We start from the raw sequence: 27,973 nt of genomic DNA, 5'->3' as shown, positions 1-27,973 counted from the left end.
TTGGCGGTCTCCAGACCTCCTCCCCCTTCTCCGGCAGCGAAACTGCTGCTGGGGTTGGCGGTCTCCAGACCTCCTCCCCCTCCTCCGGCAGCGAAACTGCTGCTGGGGTTGGCGGTCTCCAGACCTCCTCCCCCTCCTCCGGCAGCGAAACTGCTGCTGGGGTTGGCGGTCTCCAGACCTCCTCCCCCTTCTCCGGCAGCGAAACTGCTGCTGGGGTTGGCGGTCTCCAGACCTCCTCCCCCTCCTCCGGCAGCGAAACTGCTGCTGGGGTTGGCGGTCTCCAGACCTCCTCCCCCTTCTTCGTGGCCGGCAGCTCCCCTTCGTGGGGTTCCGGCCACAGTACTTCCGGCTGTGATGCGGAGCGGCGGGCAACCCCAGGCGATGCAGAGCGGCGGGCAACCCCAGGCGATGCAGAGCGGCGGGCAACCCCAGGCGATGCAGAGCGGCGGGCAACCCCAGGCGATGCAGAGCGGCGGGCAACCCCAGGCGATGCAGAGCGGCGGGCAACCCCAGGCGATGCAGAGCGGCGGGCAACCCCAGGCGATGCAGAGGCATCCTTGGGCGAAGCGAGGCTGGCATCCTTGGGCGAAGCGAGGCTGGCATCCTTGGGCGAAGCGAGGCTGGCATCCTTGGGCGAAGCGAGGCTGGCATCCTTGGGCGAAGCGAGGCTGGCATCCTTGGGCGAAGCGAGGCTGGCATCCTTGGGCGAAGCGAGGCTGGCATCCTTGGGCGAAGCGAGGCTGGCATCCTTGGGCGAAGCGAGGCTGGCAGTCAGGACAAGCTGGGGTGCGGGTGTTGGCCCTCTTCTCGGCCACTGTGGCCGGGCGGTTCTTCCCCGTGCTTCCCTCAGCAGCCTATGCAAGGGCTGCTGAGGACCGCCAGCATCTAGTCCTGGCCCTTGTGGTGCAGGGAGAGGCAGCTCCTGCTCCTCTCCCCCTGATGGAGGTGGAGGCAGAGGAAGCTCCAGCTCCTCTCCTCGTGATGGTGGGGGAAGTGATACCAGCAGGCATTCACCCTCTGCTGGTGGGGGAAGTGATACCAGCAGGCATTCACCCTCTGCTGGTGGGGGAAGTGATACCAGCAGGCATTCACCCTCTGCTGGTGGACAGGGACCCAGCAGGCATTCACCCTCTGCTGGTGGACAGGGACCCAGCAGGCATTCACCCTCTGCTGGTGGGGGAAGTGATACCAGCAGGCATTCACCCTCTGCTGGTGGGGGAAGTGATACCAGCAGGCATTCACCCTCTGCTGGTGGAAAGGGACCCAGCAGGCATTCACCCTCTGCTGGTGGAGGTGGCAGGAGGCAGAGGCAGCTCCTGCTGCTCTCCCCCTGCCGGTGGAGGTGGCGGAGGCAGAGGCAGCTCCTGCTGCTCTCCCCCTGCCGGTGGAGGTGGCGGAGGCAGAGGCAGCTCCTGCTGCTCTCCCCCTGCCGGTGGAGGTGGCGGAGGCAGAGGCAGCTCCTGCTGCTCTCCCCCTGCCGGTGGAGGTGGCGGAGGCAGAGGCAGCTCCTGCTGCTCTGCCCCTGCCGGTGGAGGTGGCGGAGGCAGAGGCAGCTCCTGCTGCTCTGCGCCTGCCGGTGGAGGTGGCGGAGGCAGAGGCAGCTCCTGCTGCTCTGCTCCTGCCGGTGGAGGTGGCGGAGGCAGAGGCAGCTCCTGCTGCTCTGCGCCTGCCGGTGGAGGTGGCGGAGGCAGAGGCAGCTCCTGCTGCTCTGCGCCTGCCGGTGGAGGTGGCGGAGGCAGAGGCAGCTCCTGCTGCTCTGCTCCTGCCCATGGAGGTAGGAGCGGCGTGTAGTCTCCTGGTGGTGGAGGTGGGAGCGGTGTGTAGTCTCCCCTTGTTACAGGGGACTGGTGCGGCTCTCCCTCACTTGCAGGGGACTGGTGCGGCTGTGGAGACAGCGGTGGGACCTCTGCCTTCCTCTTCCCTTTTCCCCTTCTCTGCCACCTCCTCACCTTCCTCTCCTGCGGCAGTTCCTCCTCTCCCTCCTGGTAGGGGCAGCGGAAGGGACAATTGGCAAAGAGATGGTCCTGGTTGCAGAGGAGGCACCCCGGCAAGGACTGGTTACATCGCCGGGGATGTCTGGCCCTTAGGCGGCACTCCTCCTCCCTGTCCCTCACCTCTTTATCGTCTTTCCTGCTTCTCCCCATTTCTTTCTTTTTTTTTTTTTTTGTAATCCAAAGACGCCCCTTTTTTTTTTTTTTTTTTTTTTTTTTTTTCTCCCACACACAAAAAAAAAACACCTCTCCTGGTCTGACGCTTGGAGGCGCTGTTAAATCCCACGCAGGACACCACGTGTCACAGAGACGGCCGAAGTGGGCGGCGTCAGAACCAGGAAAGGTAATGAAATACACAAAACACAGGACGGATGAAATGAAGTGATGAAGACGCCTGTTGGCGCCGGTTTAATACAAAATAAAAGGTTTACACAAACACGAAAAACACAGGACACGGCACTCTACGCCAAAATAAATAGACAAACAAAAACAGACTACTACTAATTTCCTCCGTCTCCAATCCCGTTCTCCGCTCACCGAACACCCAACCGCCAGTATGTGACAACGTGCATCTATATATACTATTGTGCTGGGATTCAATTACCAATTAATTATTCACTTGAATCCCAGCACGTGAATTAATAAAGTGCAATTCCCCGTGCTCACATATTACTACATTTTACTTGCACGTGAAGTGCTGTGCAATCCTCGTGCCTAAATACACATATACATTTTTAAACACTCGTGTTACACAGACCCGTTTATATCCCGTGTACCAATGTCTATACACCAACATTTAAACACACCACACGCAACACATAACAGATAATATACACAGGGGCGGGCACTTTGTTACAGTCACTCATCTATTGCCCGCTGTCAATCACATTTTCCTAAGGTGCAATCTATATATGTGTGTGTGTTTTCAGTCTAATGTTAGCACAGTTCAGTATCTGCAATGTCTTGTCTGCAAAAGGTTTGGAAGATTGAGCAGGGCCATAGAAAGTATGCCATAGCCATATAGTCACTTCACAGACAGCCCTGAATTGTACACTGAATATTTTAATCAAAAATCTTACTGATGATATTTTGATTTGATCATAAAACCACAAACTAATCAATTTAAAAAGTATAAAACAAAATAGAAAAAAAATAATCTTTCATTTTCTGTTTTAGTTTCCTGGTCAATTTCTTGTTCTAACCACCATTTCAATGTTTTGTCATTGAAAAATATTCAATTCAACATCAGTCATGTCTAATGGGTGTTTCTGTGTGGGAGCTGTAATGGGAAAATAGATGGAAATGTTTCAAAAACAGCATTTCTGGTTTATTTTCTAAATAATTATTTGTACACAGTAAATTACTATAGCTACAAAGGTATGTTTAATATATTTGTTGCCATGCTACATAAACCACTGGGCAGAAATGGAAACATTGTAACGGTGTCTATTTATTACTATGTGTTGTTTATGGATAGTGTGTAAAATTAGTTGACTGCTTTTATAAAATTAATATTTTAGCATAGCAAGAACACAGTTACTATATTAATTGTTACAGTTACTGTACACAAGTTGGATGATAGTTATTAAAATTACAATTAAATCTCAAAATGTTAATGGGGTCTTAATCGTAGCATAGAAGGGATGTGTTATGGTGCTGTGCAGTAGTTGTGCCAGTAATAGAATACTGCTAACTGCATTGAAGTTTATTTGTTGAACTATATACTGTTAATATTTGTTTCATGTGGTTACCCCTCCTCACTCAGCAATGTGAACACCAGTATCAATGGCTTCACTGTAATATGAATTTAAAGTTAAAACTAAATATGCCTGGTGAAAAATACACGATTCTTAAAAAAAAAAAAAAAAAAAAAAAAACTTTTCAAAATAACCTTGTGGGTTCTTGAAGGGCAGAAACAAAAGGCTATGTTCAATATGCTTTCATTTTCTTGGGCACTGGTTTTGACGTATGCAGAGTACAGAGCTGTCTTCCTTTCACTCTACCTAAACAACAGAGAAAAATTTAACTCAGATTTAATTCATTCAAAAGCTAACTGCACTTAATCTATTCAATGAATAAGTCAATTTAAAACACAAGACAGACAATTCCAGAGAAGAATGCATGTAAAGGGTTAAGTATTTTGACTGTGGTATTCTTAATTTTGTTCCAGGACTATAGGTCTAAAGTCAGTAGTCATCATTTTGCAACCCTCTTTCTTTATGCAATTAAAATGTTTCAAAACGGCATATGCTGCACAGCTCAGTGGCTGCATGATCTCACTAATAAAGCTGTCACGTAGGCTGTATTTTGCTTTTTCAGACACTGGCTGGCTTCTAGAACTGTAGAAAGTGATTAACCTTGGCAGGATAACATGTATACAAATCTCAGTAGGATGAGGGTCTTGTGCCTATTAATATTCTTGTCATAAATGTTGGTATTTGGATTGCTGCAACCTGTTTAAATACAGCACCCCACTCCAGGAAATGTAAGCGAGTATTTTAAATGAATAACCATCAGGTTTTAATTGCCACTTATTAGTGCTAGAAAGGGGCAGATTGACTTGCTACAGTTCAAAGTTTGCACCGCTTTTCTTAAAAACAAATGTTTTGGAATTAGTACCGATAATGAATAGTTCATAATGTAAATGTAGGGGTTTCAGAGTCCCTTATACACCAAGTCATTTCTTCTTCATTTTGTAAAATTAACTGGTCTGCAAAAGCTAAATAAAATCTGCCTGTATCCCCTTTGATCACTGAGAGTATAGTTTATTACTTATGCATATATGTTTTGCCAGGGTAACTGCTCCTACCCCACAGAGTTCACATCAACAGTTTTATTCTAAAATGTAATAATTTAATTGTGTAGTTTAGGAAGGCCTTCACTAATGTTTAATGTAAAAAGAGCTTTTGTGTGATACGTCCTACATCTGGGATTATTATACTGCCATTTAGGTTACATTTCAAGTATTTCTTGTGGGGTTTATAGTTACACAGAGGAATGCCCAAAATGCATACTGGTGACCTCGTCTGAAAGGTTAATTGCTGAGCTATCTGGTACAGCCAAACTGACACATTAGCTTCTAAAAAAAAAGTGTTTAAACTCCCAATGCCCAGTGTTTCAATAATAGTTTGAGTTTGAAAAAGTCATTTATCACTTGTGATATACAGTGGATCTCAAAAGTATTCACCCCTCTTGGACTTTTCCACATTTTATTGTGTTACAAAATGGATTTAATTAGGAGTTTTTGCCACTGATCAACACAAAAAAGTCCATAAATGTCAAAGTGAAAAATAAAATCTACAAAGTGATCTAAATTAATTAAGAATTGGTAGATTTTATTGTTCACTTTTTTTCACTTATGGACTTTTTTGTGTTGATCAGTGGCAAAAACTCCTAATGAAATCCATTTTGATTCCATGTTGTAACACAGCTCAATGTGGAAAAGACCAAGGGGGGTGAATACTTTTGAGAGCCACTGTATCCCTCAAGGAAAAAAAATGTGTTTCAGATAGGATTTGCTCGTTGAATGCAAAACATTATGAGTCTTCACTTTATTCCAGTAAAACCAGCATACATCAGTTCCACCCTATGGTTCAGGCTGGTGTAACTTTGTTATTTGAGGAATTCTTGTTAAGCATAGAATAATTGAATAATTTAAACATGAAGTCAAGATCGAATAGTTCTGCCTGTGCAGCCCTCATACACTGAGATATATACTGATATGTACTTTTGCTACCCACGTTTTAATCAAGGACCGCTCACTGCGTGTGGATATTTTGACCACATGCCCTAACATGTGGTTGTATGTGCTGCCATGTTGTTATTTCAGGACGAGCGTGAGTACTGACTGTCCACTTAGAATCATCAGTGCATACCAGCTACCTACACAGAGCAATTGGAAAACAGAAATCCTGAAATCCAGTATGGTAGTAGGCATCTTACTGTATGGTGCGGTGATTTCAGCTTTGTGTTCAGGAATTCATTTTGTTCAAGGACTGTGGCCCAGGAATAGTTTGCACCTGGTTGTTGTGAGCGTCTGCAGGTATTTCTGTGCTATTTACTGTGTATTTAATTAAAGTGCAAGCTCCCTATAATCTACTTGACATGCATACTGTTTTATTCCTCTTAAGGTATGTCAAAGTTTCAAAGGGATATATTTAAATATGCTGTAAGAAAAAATAAAATAGTTTCTTTGTCATGACAAGAGTCATTTTTCATTGTTGAACCCAATGATTTGCATCAGAATAGGGCTCTTGACAAAACCAAAAAAGCAATATTTTGTATCGATACAAGGCTGAAAAGAGCACCTACTGTACTGTACTGTCACCTCAACAGATGACCTGCAATTGTTTTTCATATGCTAAGTGAGTGCTAACCAAATGTTTGAAAACAAATTTTCTTATTAGCAGTAGCAGAATTTTTACTGGCCTTCCTTTTCCTCTATTGAAGTTTTTTAGGTTATTTTCTTTTTAAACTCTAATTTCAAATATGTCAGCTTAAAAAAACAATGACTTCCTGGTACAAAATCACTTCCTGTCCCGTAGCTCAATTTCACTCCAATGGTCTAGCAGCCATCGAGTCATGTGACCTACCACAAAAGCAGCGATTGGATAGCAGAAGAGTTTCCTATTTTTTTCTACAGCTCTATACTTAAAAAAATAAATAAATAAATAAATAAAAGTGTGTTTCACAAACAAAAAAAACTTATCTAACACAAGAAAGGTGGCGCCAGCGGTAAGCTGCGCTAAAAAGAGGTCAGTTGGATTTAAAACCCTGGTTAGCACTTTGTGTGGTTAAATAAACCAGCAATAAATAAGACCTACATGTTGAGAAGAAATATTCATAGTGAATATAGCATTAAAACGCCTGTGCGTTAGTAAGAGAATGCATGCACACATCGGAGTGAGAATGCTTTGCATCTGTTATGGTATATTTTAAATAAAATATAAAATGTTATTATTAGCTCACTGCACACCCTCCAATGTTGCAACAACCACTCGAACATTCTCAGTAAATTCTCAGCGACACCTGCCTCTGCTGATTAAATAATTGAACAATCAAGTATAATGTAGAACAGCTCTGTAGTATATAATCTTCTGAGTGGTCCAGATTCTGTCATTAAAATGATTGTATTGTAAAGCTGGGCTCTGCTTGTGTAGTTAAGTGCCCATTATGATTAGAATGAGATGTGCACAAATGCACGCGTACACATTACTGGTACTTTGAAATCAGCAAGTTAGTCAAAGGCAAGAGCCAAATATCGTCCAGCTCACTGCCAAAGAAAGTTCTATTTTAGGAAATGCAACAATAGCATTTCTCTTTCAACAGGATTACCACTTAATGTAATTGGCATGCTATTAGCAACATTTTATGAGAGAAACTTCTAACCATTAAGCCACACGTGAAAGTGTAACTCCAGAGGTGATAACTTCACATATATACAGTGCCTATAAAAAACTGAAAGATCATAGCAATTACAGCTGTGAGTCTGTTGGGATAGGTCTCTACCAACTTTGCACACCTATATTTGACCATTCTTCTTTACAAAACTGTTCAAGCGCTGTCAAGTTCTTTGGGGAGCGTTGATGGACAGCAATCTTCAAGTCATGCCACAAATTTTCAATTGGATTTAGGTCGGGACTCTGACTGGGCTACTCAAGGACATTTACTTTTGCGTTCCTTACCCACTCCAGTGTAGCTTTGGCTGTGTTCTTTAGGTCGTTGTCATGCTGAAAGGTGAACTTCCATTCCAGTTTCGGCTTTCTTGCAGAGGGCAGTTTTCAGTTTTCCTCAAGGACTTCTCTGTACTTTGCTCCATTCATTTTCCCTTTCCTGACAAGTGCTCCAGTCCCCGTCAATGAGAAACATCCCCATAACATGATGCTGCCACCACCATGCTCCACAATTCTTTGGGTGATGCGTTGTGTTGGGTTTGCGCAAAACATAACGCTTTGTATTTAGGCCAAAAAGTTCCATGGCTACAGAATCTTCCAAGTGGTTTTTTGCATACTTCAAACAGGATTTAAGGTGGTTTTCTTGAGTAATGGCTTCCTTCTTGCATACAGGCCAGATTTGTGGAGTGCTTGAGAAATTGTTGTCACATGCACACTTTGACCAGTCTTGGCCATAAAAGCCTGCAACCTGCAGCTCTTGCAAAGTTGCCTTTGGCCTCTTGGTAGCCTCTCTGATCAGTCTCCTTCTTGCTCAGTCATCCAGTTTGGAGGGACAGGGTCTTGATGGTGCATTACACCTTCCACTTCTTAATAATCGTCTTGACTGTGCTCCAAGGGATATTCAAGGCCTTTGATATTTTTTTATACCTATCCCCTCATCTGTGCATTTCATCAACTATGTCCCAGAGTTCTTTTGAAAGTGCCTTGGTGCTCATGATTGAGTCTTTGCTTTGAAATGCACTACCCAGCAGAGGGAACCTACAGGAACTGCTGAATCCTGAAATCATGTGAATCACTGTAAATTAACACAGGTGGAGGCCACTTAACTTGGTGTGTGATTTTGAAGGCGATTGGTTGCACCTCAGCTAATTTAGGATTGCCATTACAAGGGGGGTGGACACTTATCCAACCAAGCTATTTCAGTTTTAATTTTTAATTAGTTTTCTACAAATTTCTAGAACATTTTTTTCACTTGGAAGTTGTGGGGTAGGATGTGTAGATAAATGAAAAAAAAAACTATTGGAATGCATTTTAATTCCAGGCTATAAGGCAACAAAAGGTGAAAATTTGAAAGGGGTTGTAGACTTCCTATAAGCACTGTATATATGTAGTCAATATGGACTGGAGAGGAACATTATTGACCCAAGGGAAGACTATTGTTACCGACTGGGGGTTATAATGCACGAGGTAACAATGATCTTCTCAAGGGGCATTTCATTTTCCACTATGACTTAGTTGGCTTTACATATTTAATATATAAATCAATCAAGAAAATACGTGAGGCAAGTTTGAAGAGTAAATATGACTTTACTTTGTTTAAATATAGCTGATACAGCATTCGTAAATAAATAAATACAGTAACAAATAAATAACAGAAAATGTTTTTGAAGTTCATACCATATAGTTAGCAAAGTTTTTCTCGGTTTCCGTCTGGTTTTCCAACTTTTGCATAATCCAGTTTATATTCCACCCGTCATATTTGTTTTCATCAAGTTGAATTTGTTTGAACTTCAGAAAGTCAGAAAACAGTGACAGTGACGTTTTAATCACCATTTTGATGTTTGGATTATCTTCCCTTTGTAGGTTGCTTTGTAAATCATTTTTTGTTAACTCACAGAGTCAGTGTTCAGCCATTTTCTCTTGTGAGAAGTGCGGCGGACAAAGACGTTCCTTTGAAAAGAGGTGGGACTGACAGTGATGTGAACCAATCATATGGCAGACAGAGACTATTGACCGGTGGTGTAAGGATGTTAAGGCTATAGTTCAATCTATTTTTCGTCCTATGATGAGGTTTTAACCAATCACAGGCCAGGATTTCTGGTCACTGATATATATATATATATATATATATATATATATATATAGATATATATATATATATAGATTATATATATTATATATAATATATAGATATGCACTTTTGAGCTATAACCTAGCATGTGGTTATTTGGTTATTTTCTTAATCAAACACATGTGCATTTATTGTTTTGTAAATGAGAAATGTTTTTAAAGCTTTGCATTTTGTATGTGTGCCATTTAAAGACTCTTTCATAGTTTAACCTTCAAAGTGTTGTACAAGCCCTTTTTTTCAATTGGAAAACATTTAACCTTACTTGTTCTCTCATTTTCCCATTTTAGAGAGACCCACCTCCTGCAGGTTTACAGGAGCAAATCCTTTAGTGCAGTGGTTCTCAATCTGTGGTCTGCCGTCTTTTTATATTTTTCAAAAAAACTAACCATTTTAATATATATCCTTATGCTTTGGAGAAAAAAAACAGTCCTTCAAACAAAGTTTGCTTTAAACATTAAACTGGAGGTTTTCAACATTTCCATTTATTGCAATCAATTCAAATGAATGAAGTCTTCACTGGACTCAATCGCTCCGTAAAAGGAGCTGACATAACCTGCAATGTTTGCCTTGTTAGTGACCAAGCATTGAAAAATGACAGTCATATATTCTTGTTAATAATGAAAGATTATTAAAGACAAAGTTCACTATCCACACATTATAAAAATATATTATTGGCATTTTTATATGCTTGCACTAACAGACTATCATTGCGGTTGATGTCAGCACTGTTTAGCGATTGAGACAAGCAGCACAGAGGCTAACATAACAACACTGAGTAACCTACTCTTGACCAGCTGAATTACACACTGAAGCATAGAATCAGTTTTTTTTTCCTCTGTAAATTTGTGTTAGGAAAAGTAAACCAGAACCATTCTTTAAAACGCTGATTTTAAAATAACTTTGCTCACAGAAACAGCCTGGCTCATCCATCACATTAAAACAAAAAAAGTTAAGTCAATGGTTATTCATAATATTATAGTAATTTTATTTTTTATGTGCTGATTTTTCAGTAAGCTATACTGTTTGTTGTGTGGTTCGCCGATGAATAAAAAATTCAGGTGGTCCGCAAACCAAAAAAGTTTGAGAACCACAGCGCAGGGTTAATAATTAGGCTTTCCAAATTGGGGAGAAAACCTAGAAAAAATAATTGACGATTCCAAAATAAAATTAAAAGAAAAAAAAAAAAGCTCTACATGAAATAACATTGACTTGTTTGTAGAAGTAGGAGCAAGAGCAGGTCCGCACCTACTAACTAAAGACTGCAGGACTCAAGAATTACCTGCTGATCTCAATAGAAGTAAGTTGTCATTCAAATGCTGCCATCATTTATTAGGTGTTTTTTCAAGACCCTGTATTTATAAAAGGATAAATGTAGGCAAAATAAAATATAAAAAGATAATGTCTAGAACCCTAGTCAAAGCAACAGCTATTAAAATGCGTAGCCCTAATAATAATAACTGTACACATTTATAAAAAATAAAATTAAAAAAAAAGAAACACAAAATATTGTTCTGGTTTATTTTTTGATGCCACAATATAGAGAAAGATAGTTTAAGGGATGTTTTTTCGAGTTGGTTGATAGTTTAATAGCTGAAATGTGCGTTTGTAAGTTTTTTTTCTTTCTATTATTACAGTAATGTTACCGTACCATGAATGAATGAATAATTAGCCTATAAGGAAAATGCCCATTCTCACACATTGTCAATACTGCAGTTTGGAATGACTAGCCTTCTGGGTAAGAACAGGGCACAAGATGTCAACCAGACAAGGTGGTTCTGACCTTCGATCACAACCAGAGCGGTCTTGAAAAGGCACAATTACTGTTGCAGTAGGCACTTTACGAAAATGTAATTATGTAAATGTTTTAAAAATACAACAAAAATACAACAAAAAAACATCCCAGATGACACCTATTGCCAGAAAGAGTTTGGATTGCAACTGATGTCATCGGGATACATATCCACAGCACACACTGCTGCACGTGACTCCAAGCAGACTGTAGCCTGATATGAGCAGCTACTGTCTGCAAAACGTAGCTCTGGGGGAACTCTCGAGTAAAAATAATGTTTGGGACCCTCCACTGACTTTTAATGGAATCCACTGTGCTGGTACCTGACCTGAAAGAATGAAGATGCTAATTCTGGAACTGCAGCCAAAGATGTAAACAATGCAAACAAGCTTTGGGATAGATTGGAATAGCCCAAAGCAGTTCATAATTCAGAAAAAAGTACTGAAAGTTTTTTCAAATAATCTGGGAAGACAGGAAACAACACAGCAAGGTTTAATACATCAAATCAGGTATTGTTATAACTTACATAGACATAATGTGGGCTCTTTAACTGTTGGGGAAAAGCAAGGCAGCACCAAGTCAACAGTCTGGATTGAGCTAAGTAGGGTACATTTCTGGGGTCTTCAAGTGGGCACCTTCCATCCTCTGTGTTTCTTTGACTAGCCCATGACACCTCAAGCGGGCTCAACAGTGATTCTGGTGTCCCAGCATCACCTGCCTCCAATCCCCACTCAACTCAGCCCAGCTTACTTACCTGTGCATCAGCAATGCTTTCATTCTATTGTGCTTGAGATCCCCATCCAGAATCTTTCCGTCTAAACCACAGCCAGTTGCTGGTTCTATAGAATGCAGATGCCGGTTTAGAATAAAGAGCGTTACAAGGTCAACCAAAAGGCAAGAAGTTGTTTATGCATGTAGGTGAACGAGGAAGGGTGTGGCAGTGACTGCACTTGCACAGGGATCAGCCCGTGTCTACTTCGAATCTAATAACATGGAATGTTCAGTTACTTTCTCTTCTCTGGTAGAAGTATTGAACTAAAGGGCACAAACAGGTTTCACTGAAACCCAAGGCAGAATAGCATTTCCTGTATGTGGTATGTACAGTATTACTGTAACTTATAGAACATCTCTTGTGAGACTAAGTGAGAGAGAAAGATACCGCTCCACAAAGGTAACTTTTGGTTAATCCTTTTTGTCTCATTGCCAAGACTTGATGCCAGCAGGTAACAAATGAGAACAAGGCTTTCTTTGACAGCATGCATGACCCTGCAGATAGTACCCTTAATTACTCAATCAAACCAGCCTGAAAAATGACATTTTATATCATTTCAATTAATTTGAAGACAGCTTAACCAGTTTGTGTTGCATTTATATCCACTGGTTAGGTAACTGGATCGAGGACAGTTGGGGAAAGAAAGATGTAAAGTAAAGGCAAGCAGGTCCTGTCACAAAATAAGCCAGTCTGTGCTGGTATTTTAAAGCACAGGCTGATAAAAACCGTTTCATTGTCATGTTGGCTGGATATTAATTTGTTTAATGCTGCACAAACTCACTTTTACACTTGTATCATACAACTACCTCATATTTAAATATCCTGTTCCATTTTTATAAAACAAAACCTTACTTTTAACAATTAAAATTAGGATAAATCTGTCATGAATGTTATTTAAGTCTGAAGTCATATTATTGATTATCAACATTAGAATAAGAAGGCTATTGTAAACTGTTTCTCACAGGGCTATCATGTCTGTAGTTTACACGGTGAATTAATCTTTGCAAAGAAAGGAACACTTGTTCTCCCTACAAACACGGACCGAAAGGAAAGCTCTGCTCAGTGCTCAGTCCTCCAGGTCCGAGATCTAAACTCAGAGGAAGCTGCCCTGCAAGTCTGACAGGTAAGTTTGGCATGCAGAGGCGGAGTTAAGTAACCGTGGTAATCTCCTGATGTCATGGCTGGTGCAGCTCTTTTTACATGTGGATGCTTGCTAGGAGTAACATAGGCTGCCTGAGATCTGTATGCAAATAACTGCGTGCCACTCAAAGAGAAAGTAAGGAAGCAACAAATGTAGTTGAGGCATGGAGTTGGCTCACCTCATCCCAGGCTTACTCGTGCTGGAATACAGCTGATTTCCTACCAACAGAGCGTCGAGAAAAGAGTTTCGATTATTATTTCCGCAGCTGGTTAGGAGTGTAAGGGAAGGGAGCTGCTTTATAGAACCACCTTTTAATAAACTACAGTATTGACGGCACATCAGCTATCGAGGTAAAGTAAAATGTGGCTTGGCTGCTGTTGACGGTGTATATATTTGTAAACGCAATTCAATTCCAGTAAATTTTGTCTCTGGATCAGTTAGGAATAAGTTACTGATTTGCGTGTGCAGGAAGCATTCGAATGCATGTACTGAAGACATTCCAGGCAGAAGGTGGAGTTGTGTTTTTTTTTTTTTTTTGTTCAGTTGAGCGTCGATCATGCCTGATCGTCTTAATGATTGCGCTTTACCTGTTAATACCTTATTAATACCTGTATTACTCTACAGTGTGTTCCGATTTCTATGGGGGTTGTTTAAAAACGCCAAGCTTTTGATCACCGTAGCGGGGTCCCAATTATTATTTGCTGGCATGTCCTTAATAGAACATTCTTTAGGTCGTATTACTTTCATTTGAAACGCAGCTTAATTCTTTTATACAGACGTTGTGGTGTTGCAAACATCCTGTGTTCATTTATTTTCACAGATTAATAAATTAGAATATTAACAGGTAAGACTTAATCATTAAGATGACCAGGCAAGATCGACGCGGCTCCGTGATTGCTTGAGGCTCTTCAAATGCGAAGTTGTTGACTGAGGGAGGAGTTTGACTGGAAGGTTAACCAGCTTCGCCCCGCGTGCCTCAATAGTTAAACATTTCATACGACTGACGCTTTTTGGCAAATTTTGTTGCCATGTACCGATTTGCAGCTTTGCAACAAGACTTTGTTTTACGTGGATATCTTAAGATTTCTACTCGTTGTAACTGCAACTTCCAATTTTTAAATAGTTGTTTTAAACAGTAAATAAACAAATCAACTCAGAGACTGTGTGTAAATACCTTAGTGTCTAATGAAATCAGTCACAGCCTGCGAAATCAACCAGCTAGGTAAATAGCTGCTTAGCAGTGTGATTCAGCGTGTTCTTTCGTCATCGTTTGGATACGCATAAAAAGGGGGTTTGGATTTACGGGACAAATGGGGGAGGGCGGGGGGAGGTCAGCTATAGCACAAATGGCACACATTTGATGGCAGTGAGGTCTGACAGATAATCATTTTAATACGTGTAAATTAGATTATCAGAAGCGACATTTGATTGCAGCGTTGATGAGTGGCGGCAGTTTACCGTTTTAAATGTGGTTAGCTAAAGTGAATAATTTATCTAGCTATTTACACATTAACACACGTCTTGTTTAAAGGGAGGTGTAATTTACAGTTTGTGGATTTAAAAAGCCCAAACCAATCTTTGTTTTTTTCTGTTTGAATTATTTTACGGTATGTGTAATAGCCTGTTGAAGTTGCGCATCTCATGGAGTTAAATAAATACATCTAGTGTTAAATCAGATGTAACGTCATGGAGCTATGAACATGTTTAGATGTTAGAGTAATAATTTGGAAGTGTCAATTATCAGTGGTGTGCAATTTGAAAAAAAAAAAAAAAAGTTCGAGGGACAAAAATCTACTTTCCCCTTCCCCGTCGCAAAAAACAAACAGAATATAAGTTATAGGGTTTTGGTTTTATTTAACAATGAACACGGGTCTAGCCTTCTGGCTTGACAGGTTCATTAAATACTTCAAGGTACACAAAAGGTTCCCTGTGACCCCACCACATCTCATCTATAACATACTTTGAGGAAATGTTCCTTTTAGCGCAGTATGGAACAAATGTGCTAGTGAATTTAATAAGCAGTTCTTGGGAGTTATTCAAATATAAAAATAGCTTCTGGCTATAAAGTAAATCCAACTCCTGATATACAGTGTTTTAGTTTGTTGCATCACTGATACAAAATCATTGCCAACTACAGTGCGCCCCCTTTATACTGCGGAACAGGTTATAAGTTGCCCCATAATGCCATTACACTAACGCCAGTAGTCTCGTTGTAAGACGGAACACAAATATCACGGTCTCTTAACTAGGGCTCCCGACTACAGCGTTATAAAGGGGAGCACTGTATACTGCCGCTTCGTGGAATTCTGATTTACTTGACTTTGTTTTGATGCTGCTGAACCCCAGATTGTTAAAGGACTTGTGTATAAGCTGTCAGGTTTCTCTGCATTCTCTACTGTTTTTCTGACAAAATGTATGCAATATTTACAGTAGACTCCATCAAATTCTGCAAAGACTATTATAGGCTTATTTTTCTAACCAACGTTTCACAGCTGTTTTTCCTCATCATCTTGTCCCTAGATCGCTAACTGGAACACTGCTGTATGGATGATGCATGCCCAATAAATAACTAATAACGCTTCTGTTAAAAATATAATAATAATAATAATAATAATAATAATAATAATAATAATAATAATAATATAGCGTCAAAAATATGTAAATATGGTAAATAACGACTGAGGTTAGCAACGCTGACAATAGATTGCTGCAGTTAAATGCCAGGTTCATGTATTAAGAAAGCAGTATCAATTATTTGCTAATTTACAAAAAACGTAAATAATACCTTAAGTTTAAAACATTAGTTTGCCTTGCCAGAGGGCTCTTGCAGCGATTTCTGGGTTTCTTTGTAACCAATATATGATCAGCTTTTTTTCACAGCTAGCCAATCAGAAATGATAGGGGTGAGAGTAAACAGTTTTAAAAATGTATGTGCTTCGGTTCTAGACTTCCGCAATTCAGTTTTCAGAAACTTGTATGGCTATCTAGCAATATACCTGGAGTGTCTTTCTAGCAACAGAACAAGCATAGAAATAAATAAATAAAAACTACTTGACCGACGGGCAAAGTGTAACGGCAAATACTGTTGTCCCGTGCATTGGTCGATATGAGTTGCACACCGCTGAACTAGCACTGGGCAGTTTGTTAGTGGGAGTTTTTTTTTTCGCTTTTTTTTCCCCATAAGAAAGAGGACCAGGAATAAACATTAGAACCTTCAGTCTATTTAGTTCTTAATGTATCCATGTCACAACTCAAATACATTTCAAGGTATTTGGCAAATATATCAGAACATTTCGGCATTTGTTAAGGCCCTTGAGTTTTGCCCAAATATAATATGTTAAAAAATACAATTGATTATTATTGTTGTTTGTTAATAATAATAATAATAATAATAATAATATAATAATAATAATAATAATAAAAAAACATATTATTAGTCGTAGTGGTGGTGGTAATTATACAGTTATGCTACGTTTTTACTGTAAGTCAAACTACCGCTTGGTAGTGAATTACTTCATAAAATCAAACCATATGCCAATGACAAGGTTAATGTGCTGATGCCCATATCAGTATTGTGTAAGGTCTTTCGTAACACAATTTGATCCACAAACAGAGTAATAACTTGCAGTTCTAAAGACTGACTCAATATAGTGGATTTGAGAACTGCAGTGTTGTCACGTGGGACTTTAAAATTTTATGCTGAAGTTGCAAATATTTATTTTTATTCATATGGTGTACTTATTTCAAGGACATAGTAGTTGGTGTTCTTCCAGGCATAAGGTATGCTGAACATTTCTTTGGGGTACTATAAACGCTGCTACTTGACATTAGCTACTGTAATGAGCACAAAGCAGTATTGTAAGTATAATGTGCTTGCCATTAGGCTAGTCTAAACTTTGTCAGATGTGTTGTATGAAATGCTTTAACTGATATAAATCACTGTGCTTCTGTCACAATTTTGTACGCCTTTGTGTGTGTGTGTGTGTGTGTGTGTATTTTAGATACCATACATTGTGATATTCTATTTGAAGGCTGTTATAGTTTTCTGTTAACTACATTACAAGACTGTTCAGGGAGAGAGCTGGATTAATTTTCAGTATGTTTAAATGTTTTCCATAAAGGTCCTATGGAATTTTGCACAGCAAAGCTAGTTGGTGTTAGTAGCTCTTATGCAGATTTCACAGCACATTATTTTGTATTCGTATGGTGTTTACGTGCATGTAGACCCATTTCAGTGCTCACTGTTGTAGCATTCTTCTGCACTAACACAATACAAATGTTCTCATCTTAGAGGTGTAATCTATTTACATTGCTTCTTCCATGACAAAGAAAGAGCATGCATGTTATTTGGCCTCAAAGATCGTATTTTGAACTGTTTGTTTTATGGGGGAGTAGTGGCAGAGTGAGCGATACTCTGTTGGTATTAACTGTACTGTGATTATACACTAGGTGGAAAGGCAAGCATAGTCTTGTTTCAGGGTGATATAAACAAAAACAAAAAAGGTATTGAATTACCAACGACTTTCCTGGTGTCTAGTGAATGAGCCAAGCTTTCAGTATTAAAGCCGTTCTAATTTATTGCTGCGTTGCTTTCATAGGCAAATATTCTGAGATAAAAAACAAAACCCTTTCGCATGTGCAGGTGGCTTTGTGATTGTCAGAGGGTTTGCATTTCAGCCTGTACCCAACACTTGTGTTTAGTGCACATCCTGAACACTATTCCACCCAGTCTTACGGTTTTAAAAGATAGAACGTCTCTATTTTCAAAATGTGAAATGCACATATTTAAAATGTGACTGTTTGTTCATTTTAGCTACAAGTAATGAGAAAATTGGTTGCAATTGAGGAGCCGTAATATTTTGTGTTCACATCCGGGTGGCTACCAGAGTATTGGTTTGACTGGCTAGAAGTCAAGGATGTAGTTGGAATGCACTGATATATTTTTTAAAATAAGCCAGTTCGAATCCTGGCTGTGCGAGGCGGACTTTCCTCGCTGGGGACTCTTGGGGAACGCTGCATCGGTTTGGGTGCTCCTCGGGTTGGGGAGGTGGGTACTGGCATATGCAGTTTCTCCTCATACTCTACAGCAACATCTACAGGCCGAGTGAGAGATTTACTGTGTTGGTCCCTGTCCTCCAGAGACCGGTAGCTCGCTGACATCCGCTCTAGAGTTCCTCGGTGCAAAAAGGAAACCGGCTTGTAGTGTGAGATGGGAGGACACTCATGGAGCCTTCTGGTCCACTGAGCTGTGTGGGGAATCATCGCGGTCCGGAGAAATAATAACTCAGCATTCCAAATTGGGGATAAAATCTCGGGTAAAATAATTGGCAATTATAATAATAATAATAATAATAATAATATTAATGTGGTAAGTTCCGATGATGTTTAAACTTTCACCTTAACTGAAAATGAATAAATAATTTGCCCTAACTAAAACAGAATTGACAGTCAACGCATATTTCTCCATGGTTGTCGAAGTTTGTTTTTCTTGTATGTGAGGTTTGTATAACTTATTGTTGAGTGGGATCCCCAGTCTTGCAGGTTACATTTCAGAAATATCCTCGTCTGGGTAACACTTACTCTTGCCATTTTATTTTTCTGATGGTGAAAGGGTATTTTGTGAGGGAATGCATTGTAATTAATGTAATTTTAAATGCGCTGGATTGTGGGAACAAGGATGCTTATTGACATGGTTTTGACATGATATAATAATCTTTTGTTTGTGTTGTTTTTTTAATATTGTTTGGATTGATATTTACTTATCCTCTGGTAGTTCTGTATCCTACTGGTTTCAGGTTGTTTTTTCAGTGTTAACAGTGTTGTGCCCACGTTTTCTCTTCTTGCATAATTGGCATGTTTATTTTAGTATAGTCAAGAATGCTATCAGGACAACTTTTTACACTTATTAAAGTCTGTTTCAAAGCTCTTTTAGTGCACTGATAGTGTAAGGATTATTTGCCAAATTGTCAAACAGGTAACACAGCAGTAACGATCCATGATGTGGTATGGAAAAAGCCAGAGCACTTGTAATGTTTTTTTTTTAATTTTTATGTATTTATTTTTATCGCTCTTCCTGTTGTGATTTAGAGCAGAGGTGCGCAAAATTTTTATATGACAGCCCCATTTCTTGGCATACATTTTGTTGTGCTTCTCCGTTGACATATTAAAACGTTAGAACTTAACTTTATATTTTAACAGGTGTTTTTTTTTTTTTTTTTTTCTGGATTTAGTGTAATTTGCATATTTTTTCCTAGATCTAACCACAAAAAGTCCAGATTTAGCTAAATACATAAGCGTATCACACATTCAACATTTAAAATCGGTCTGATATTTTTTATTTATTTATTTGTTTTTTTAACTGCTGATTCAACATTTACATTTCTGAAATTATTGTTCAGCAATTAAGTCTGATCATATTATATTGCCAGCTACTGGTATATCTGAAGCTAACATGCAAGCCCACGCCTATTCCTGTGTTTGATTTGGCGTTGCTGCAGAGCTACCCTACACTCAGAATTTTAGGAATGCAATTTGATTTAAATACGGAGGTGTGACAGGGTAGCCGAGTGGTGACATCAGACTAGAAGCATGGAAGACACAAACAGTGCAGTACTGCAGGGCAAAAAGTCGCTGTGGCGCGTTTGCTTTTGAACAGAGTGAAATAAAAGGTTCAAACATAAACAAAACTCGCGCACAAAAACCATATAGGTCAGGCTGGGCAATCGCCTTCACTGTTCCTATATTTTACTTTTTACTTTAAAAAAGTAAAGAAGGGAGCAGTAGACAATTGAACAAGAACTGTTGAGTGTTTGCTTTTGTTTAATACAGTATTAAATAGCAGTGTTTTATATGATAGTAAAAAATAAATAAATAAATATCAAGAGGGATAAAGAAAGAAATAAATGTATCGGACTTTGTATTTCCAGCCGGCAGCCGGCTAAATTGCTGTGCACTTTGCCAGGTGAGCCGCCTAAAGTAGTTATTTCAAAATGTTTTTACAGTGCTCTTATGTTCTAGTGAATAGTATTCAAAATGTTTATTTCCTTCCAGTAGTATAGCAGCAATTTCCACGCGTCATATTTCTCTTACTGTATGACAGGTATTGACTTTTTCTTCTTGTTGGGAACTACAAATTAAAAGTGAAATGGTGCTTTTGGCTGATTTACTTTTGCTGCGCCAATACACTGAAAACACGTAAACTATCCTTGCTGTATAGAGTCTGGCAGTTGTCACGCTTCACTGATAACTTGGCAATTTATTTCAAATGTTCTCCCTCCACATTGCGCACCACTGATTTAGAGGATAGATCTCAAACCCCACTGCACTAGAGTGGCCATTTTGAAAAGAGCTTTGAAACAGACTTGAAAGTTGTTATACCGTGTAAAGAGTTGTCAGGATGTTAACAATGAAAAGAGAAATTACAGGTGCATTATATAAACAGTTGTAGCAACAAGTAGGGATGTAGAACGCTGTATTTTTCAGAACCCTGCTACTTACTCTTTAAAACACCTAAGAGCACTCTGTGTCTGTAGCAGTAATTCTGCAAGTTGTGTAAACAATAACATTGAGACTTTTAACTTTTTTAAATGAGAAATCCCATACAAATATGGGTTATTGACTGAGCTGCTCGTTATATATTCATGTTTAGCAACTAGGGGCACAGAGACATTAAAGGAATGTTATTAGTTTGACTTAACAGACATCTGATTTAAAAAAAAAAAAGGTTTAAGACTTTGCCAGTTCAGTACAGACAGGACAGATTCACAGATCAATTATAGGGAACAGTCTGCATAGTTTAATTCATTCTGTAAAAGAATACATTTTATACTAATATCTTGTAGAAACTCTACACTGTTTTTATTTTAAACTATACCATTCTGTCTGGAAGTACTGGACCATATTTTCCACTCTGCTGCAATGATAAGACTTTGCTTAAATTAATTAAGGTAAACACAATTATTCTACAATATCTGTTTCTGTAATTGCACTCATACATCACACTGTCCTACTCCACCTCCTTAAACTGGGATATGTAACTTGAAAGGTAATTTTCAACACAACCTAATAAGAGAAAGTGGAAAATACAGGCTGCTGATTTTTGGAACGGGTTGATATTGTTGCTAGAAGTGCTTTGTGAATCTGCCCCCAGAGTGCAAGACTATGACCATACATATGCATTATTACCACAATAGAGAATGCACTGGACTGCAAATGACCTTTTAAATGAATGGAAAGCATTACATTGCTTGTTGGGATTGGGGTTTGCATTAAGTATATAAAATACTGTTACAGTTGGTGAATTTTAAATTGAATTGTAAGCTACCGATATAACATTGCTTTAGTCTTTCTTTTCTGAATTATAACTGGAATGACGTTATGTGAACTCCGTATAGCTGATTTGGAATTATCTACAGCCTGGATATTGGAATGTGAGAACGCTGTATGTTTGGAGAGCAAAGTTATTCAACTGTAGTGATGTGTCAAGTAGGTCCTTTGATCCCTCATATTTAAAAGAAAATACACTGAGAAAAATAGGGGGGGGATCTAAAAAACCAATTGTATTATACATGGCCCTGGAGCAATGGAGCATAGAAGATTTTTGCTATAGCTGAATTAAACAAAAGCTTTGAAAATGAAGATACATATATGAAGAGGAATAAAACAAGGAGCCTTTATTTAAAATCAAGTTTTGACAAAGAAGTTCAACAGTTGACGTGCGTGTAACGTGCGATTGATCATTTGTGGATGTGAAGATCAAACATGATCGAACTAATAAACATCAACACTGCGACTTCAGCTAACATGCATCTGTGTCAGCTTCCATGGGTCAGTGGGATTAACCCTTTCAGTTCTGAATTATTTTTGTCAAGCTTGAGAATAAACTCCATTATTGAGCATACATGAGAGCAGGACAAACATTTAATTAATTTATTTGTACATGTATTTATACACTACCTCAGACTGGGACCTAGGAGTCCCTTGAGGTTGCAATCTGATCTCCGACAGCATATGTTAACGGCGCTAAGGTAGGGCAGGACCCTGAAGGGTTAAAGCTGCACAGCAATAGATGGGAGACTTGCATATACCTGTACAAATATATATTTTTATAAATATGTAAGCATTTTTTTCAGCAATGGCCTTTTGAAAGTAAACTTTCTTTTACATCCGTGCAGAACAGGTACATATACCCTTGTCAGTTGAGTCCCATCACATTTGCTGCTTTTGTTAACTATATTTACAGCTGGCACATGTTTCTGCTATACACTGTACATCCTCGTGGGTGTTATTAATGGTAGTATTTTAGGGTCAAGCTTTTGTTTTTCTTGTCAGAGCTATGAAGGTTTGACTTAAGACCAGATCAAATGGGATAGCAATGACCCGCACCTTCAACTTTATATTATGAGAGCAATGAAAAAAAAAAAAAAAAATCTTTTTTTTAAACTGTACCCCATTACAATTTTCACTGTACTGAATGGCACAGCACTTGTTTAGGACAGAATAACAAACAGTGGGCTTAATTTTTAAAACTTTTAATTACAAGTATTTAGATGCACAGAATTAAATGACAAGTATTAAATAATCTCTTTGGAAACAGTCGTATTTGCTTTCCATTCAGCAAAGTCAGTATAAATAATACAAACTAATACAAGTATGCATTGTAAATATTTTTTACGTTAACGTTTACTTCCCATCTCCGCATAATTGTGTGCTATTTGAAATGTTTAGAATATAAAAAACATTAACTTCAAGATAAAACTATAATAATCATTTTTATTAAAGCCAACATAAAAATGATCCAAAGGGCAATGTATCCATTTCAGCAAACGCTATTGCTGTTACTAAATAATAAACAAAACAAAAAACGTCAAAGTGCGAGTATTATGATTAATAATTATATTTCCCTGTGCATTTATACTGTACTTCTAAAAAAAAAAAAATGCAGAAAGATTGCACTTCCCTGATTAGGAGGCTTTGTGGTCCAGTGGTTAAAGAAAGGGGCTTATTACCAGGAGGTTCACCCCCAAGTCTTTAAGTCGCTAAATGACTAAATAATATTAATAATAATTAGTATTCAATTATACAACAAGTTGAAAACAGTAAAGTTCATGAGCAGCACAGAGCGCTCTCCATAGGCACAATCGCCAGACGCCTGCTTCACCCACCCTAATGGAAATCCTGTCCACTCAGTCACAATCACTCATGCGTAAGTACAGACGTGATAGTCTTTTTTTCAGTTTGCTTTGAGCTGCTTAATAAAAATGTAATATTTATTCACAGTGGTTTAGAGATACTATATAATACTGTTAAAAAAAATTAATTCAGGATCATTATTTTCTTTACTTTAATTTTTATTTGTGCATTTCTGAGTCGTCCTGCGTACCCCTTCTGACCCTTAGAAGTACCTTCAGGGGTACGCGTACCCCCGGTTGAAAACCCCTGAACTATCACATTCACTGAGATGTGACTTTGCCTACTCAGGCCTTGTGAAGTCCCCCATGCTGCTCAGAGAAGAGTGAGATGATTGAAGAGTGAATTGCTGTAACTGTGGGTGGTAGCGTAGTTCTGTTTTGGTTCATGTGCATTGGGTAGAACATGACATTTCCTTGGTCTTGTAGTAAGCCAGAGAGTAACAGAGTTCACACACTGACTCATTTGCATCGGGTATGAAAGTAACAGTTAGTGACATGTGTAGGCAAGATTTGAATCATGTCATTGTTTGTGCTGATTCCCATTGCTTTTAAAGCTGCTTACGTCAAGCTCAATTCCTTAAATGAATTGTTGTCGACTTTTTGGTGTCATTTGGTGTCCATACACATCTCTGTTGTCTATTAAGAATTAAATATTGTGATTTAGTAATGTCAATGCAATTCCACTAGATCCATGAATGGACATGCTTTGGCATAACCAATATTTGGTATTGAAACATAGCACTAGTGTCTGTCTTCCCATCTCTCATAATAACCAGCTCTGAAGGAAATTGTGAAATCGTGCCTTGGTTAATGTAGGTTAAACTGGTTGGCCTCCAGTAAGGTATTGTTTCTGACCAGCCTTAATAAAGGTTTGCCAGTAAAGTGGAATTAGAGTTTACAGATAACTTGTCTACCACCTTAATAATTGTATATCCCTTCACAAAAGGCAGGCTGTTTCTTCTGCCTCTGAACTAAAATATCTTTAACTCTTTCCTCCCAGTGTTTTAATACACCTTTGTTTTTCATCTTGTTTGTTTGTCTTGGCAGAGTAATCAGAACTGCACGCTGTTGTCATTCTGTTTGATTTGTACAAGTTGTATTGGAACACTGTTAAAGTGGTGGGAAGCTGTGAAGCGAAGGCTCGCCACAGCTTTGATTCAGTGGGATCATGACACGCTCAGTAGCACAGCTTTCGGAATCCTCTGTGCCTTGGAAACAGTATCCACACTGGAATGCCTCCAGCCTCACTGAAGGCCGTTGGTCTTTTATAACAAAATATTTTCAACTTTTTTGGTTTATAGATACTTTTGCCATTAGCCTTGAGAAGAATAAGTGCTGCGTTAGAAAAACTAAAGTCTAAAAACGTCAATCTGTGCTTTTGTACTGGACTGATTTGAAAAATGGTTTGGCATAAAAATTACTATTACTGTTTGAAACCTAAAGGTGTGTTTGGTTGCACTTGGCACTTCCATTTATACCTTGTTCACATGCGCTACTTTTAAGCCGACTCTGACGACTTGTATCTTTTTTTTTTTTTGTAGTGGAAACACTGCCGTCCCTGGTCCAGTCATCATAAAAGTGGCCTGCGCTGGCTTTGGTCTGCATTTTGTTTTAATGTGAATGCAGCGGTCCCAAAGATGGCTCTCGTTTGCCACGTACTGTACACTTGTGTCAAACGGCCACATTGTCAGCGTCAGACAGACGCAGACAACAGCAACAGGAAGTTGGGGTCGAACAACAGAACCAAAAACTTTTACAATTTTAGACAGAGGATTCCAAAATACTTTTATATTTGTTGTGTCTTGGACTGTGCACAGCATAAATATCCTGCTCAGATCAGTGACTGATCGCGCTGTTAAAGAGGGTTCGATTTGCATCATTCAGACACTTTATTAACCTTTTCCCTAGTAGCTCTTATTATGCAATGTTTATGAGCAGAATGTCGTACAAATGTTTTTTATGTTGCAGAAAAACAACATAAAACCAGTACAAGGTTTGCCACCATTTTTAGTTGCAAGTTGGAGCAGTTAAATTAACACTGTGTTATCTGATCTGCATCCACTGGCACCATTACTGGTAGGGCTCCCCTGTGCAAGCTGTGACAGCAGCATAGAAGAAGATCAAAGATTTGGTAATGTGTTGTATATTAAGATCTGTCAGAGTGAAGTCATTCAGAAGCAGGAAAGGCAAGCAACTTCCTTCATAAACACGATCAGGTATTTCAAAATAAGGAGTGAACATCAGAGACTTTAGCAGCAGAGTACCTTTTAATATCTGCTGTAAGATGGATGTTCTGTGTTTATTTTAAGTTATTACCCTTTGAAAGGTATGTTCAAATCTTGGTTTTGTGTCTTAATTCTTTTAACTTTTTTTTTTTTTTTTTTTAATAGAATATTAGTTAAAACTTAAGAACTTACTTTAACGTCATTCATGTTTAAATAATAATGTGTGACACAGTTATTCTGTGTGCTAGATTATGTTGCTCATACACAGAGTTTCTACAGTTTATCTAAACCTGTCCAATTCGTACATTTACAGCATTGCACATTCCCAGTATATTTTAGAGAAGAAAACAGGAAACGTCTAGCAGCATTGAGTACACTACCTTGTAGAATTTGGTAGATGCTACTAAAAGATATGGAACATAAGTGTGCATGAAAACAAACTATGACGAACTTTGAGAAGCTTGTGTGTCCTTAAATGTACTTTAGCTCATGCTGCCAAAAATGCTAATTTATTGTAGTCATATAGATAAATGATTACGTATGTTAGTGACAAGGTTACTCGTTTTAGTGTTCTGCCTGTGCTGAAGTATGAACACTCCTAAATAAATTCAGTGTTCTCTCTTATATGATGTAGCCAAGCCCCTTACTCATATGTATATCTTATGCAACCACTATATCTCTGGTCTAGCCTCGGGTGAAACCTGTTTAATCTCGTCTGCAGCTACAAAGGCGTGGAATCGTTCCAGTAGAGACATGTCAGTCTAACCGCCTGTCACACCTTTTGAAAAAAAATATAAATCACCATGTTCACTAGGAGTTGGGCGATGCCTGTTTTCTTTGAATAGCTTATTGCACACTATATATAGAGTGAGAACATGCTGTGACTGTATCAGTGTCACTGCGACACACAAACCAAATGCAGATCCAGCTTTGAGCAGTTCCAACCCAGATCCGATGAGTTCCACCTGCCCTCATTTAGAAATAAAAGGCACCTCTGCAAGGTGTTACTAATTGCTGATGCTGAGGTTCATATAAAGGTTTGAAATAATCCCTGTGAATAAGCATGCACACAGTTACAGGTGCTTTAGATTCATGTGTATTAGCTTTGTCAGCTATACACCGTCTGTTTGCCAGCACACATCTGGTGTTCTCCTAACCCAGTACAGGTCTGGGGTACATGTTTCACATCAGAGTTCTTCAAGGGAAAACATGAACGCACAATGACTTGTTTTCTGGCAAAGCTTGACCGTCTTTACTGCAACCCCTTGTTGTCTTACACAGGTAAAGCTCAGATAGGATAGTAAACAAAGCCCATATGTTTCTAGTAAGACCAGGCAGGTAATCCTGCCCGCTGGACTGCATTGGGCACTGTAGTGGAGTGTCCCAAGGCAATATGTCTTGTTGCTCATGTGAAAGAAAGTAAAGAAATCGCTTATCAGTTTGGCTGGAAGTTTGGTTTCTCGTGGGAATGTGCTTATAATAAAATGCCTGTAATAATAGATACCTGTGATAACTAACCGCTACAATATAACATAGAAGGTACGGAGTGTAGAAAAGAGAAATAACATGAACGCATAATATATCACCTTGTAAAGGTGGAATGATGTGTGCTGAACCCCATGACAGAACATTGTAGACACTGGTCCCTGCTGAGAGCTGTGACATGGGTAGGACAGAGTACCTTCAGCCTAATGATTTCACATGAACCACGTCCTGTTGTGATAGCAGGGAGTTCTGATGGTTGGTTGTCTTACTAGCTGGCGATTAGTTTAAGCATTGCACATTCCCAGTATAACTATTGGCTTAAAAGTGACTTGATGTGGGTTCAAACTTGGTTGAAAGTCATTTATTTTTGCATGCCCTTTACATGCTTGAGAAGAAATGTATGTAGGATTCAATTATGCCCTTGAACTGAGAAATTTTGGTTTCCTCTCAGTAGAAGCTGGTCCCTCCAGGTACTACAGGAGGTGAATCGGTAAAGGAAAGACTAAACTGTCCAATGTCGTCCAACAGGAATGTCTTTTTGAATCCCTTCTGTTGCAAATAAATCACTAAACACGTTTTTAAAAAGGTAAGGGAAGCTCATCATGTTGCACCATTTAATCTAATTCTCTTTGTGTTGCTGTTTCCTTTGTAAGATTTAAAAGCTTTACCTCTGCCAAAAGTTGAAGTTAAAATTAATTGTTTTGAGTGCTTTTAAGAATGCAAATCAACACTAGTTAACATTGATTTCATGAATACTACTGTATTGAAAGCCCTAGACACTTCAGTTTGCTTGGAACATACGTATAATTAAATGTCTGCTACCTGCCTTTTAAGTGAAAATGTAAAACTCAGATGA

At 39.2% G+C, this 27,973-nt stretch overlaps 1 protein-coding gene across 11 annotated transcripts in view; it reads left to right on the top strand.

Annotated features, from left to right (window-relative positions):
- The window catches only part of LOC121312290 (sickle tail protein homolog), a 211,875-nt gene that overhangs the window by 127,249 nt on the left and 56,653 nt on the right, over positions 1-27,973 (top strand). The window contains exon 1 of one of the 11 annotated variants that reach the window (XM_041244227.1): positions 13,323-13,567. The exons of 9 other annotated variants lie outside the window; for them this stretch is intronic. Coding sequence is in view for 1 of the 2 variants with exons in the window: in XM_041244220.1 (XP_041100154.1) it covers positions 16,914-16,997 (84 nt within the window). In the remaining variant the exon portion in view is untranslated. Of the gene's footprint in view, positions 1-13,322; positions 13,568-16,911; positions 16,998-27,973 lie in introns of those variants that run through there. One more of the 11 variants, XM_041244220.1, reaches the window with a different exon arrangement.

This window comes from Polyodon spathula, chromosome 3 (assembly GCF_017654505.1).
Source record: "Polyodon spathula isolate WHYD16114869_AA chromosome 3, ASM1765450v1, whole genome shotgun sequence".
Classification (NCBI taxonomy): Eukaryota; Metazoa; Chordata; class Actinopteri; order Acipenseriformes; family Polyodontidae; genus Polyodon; species Polyodon spathula.
The sequence above is the reverse complement of the archived record's forward strand: the minus strand, read 5'-3'. Positions and strand labels throughout refer to the sequence as shown.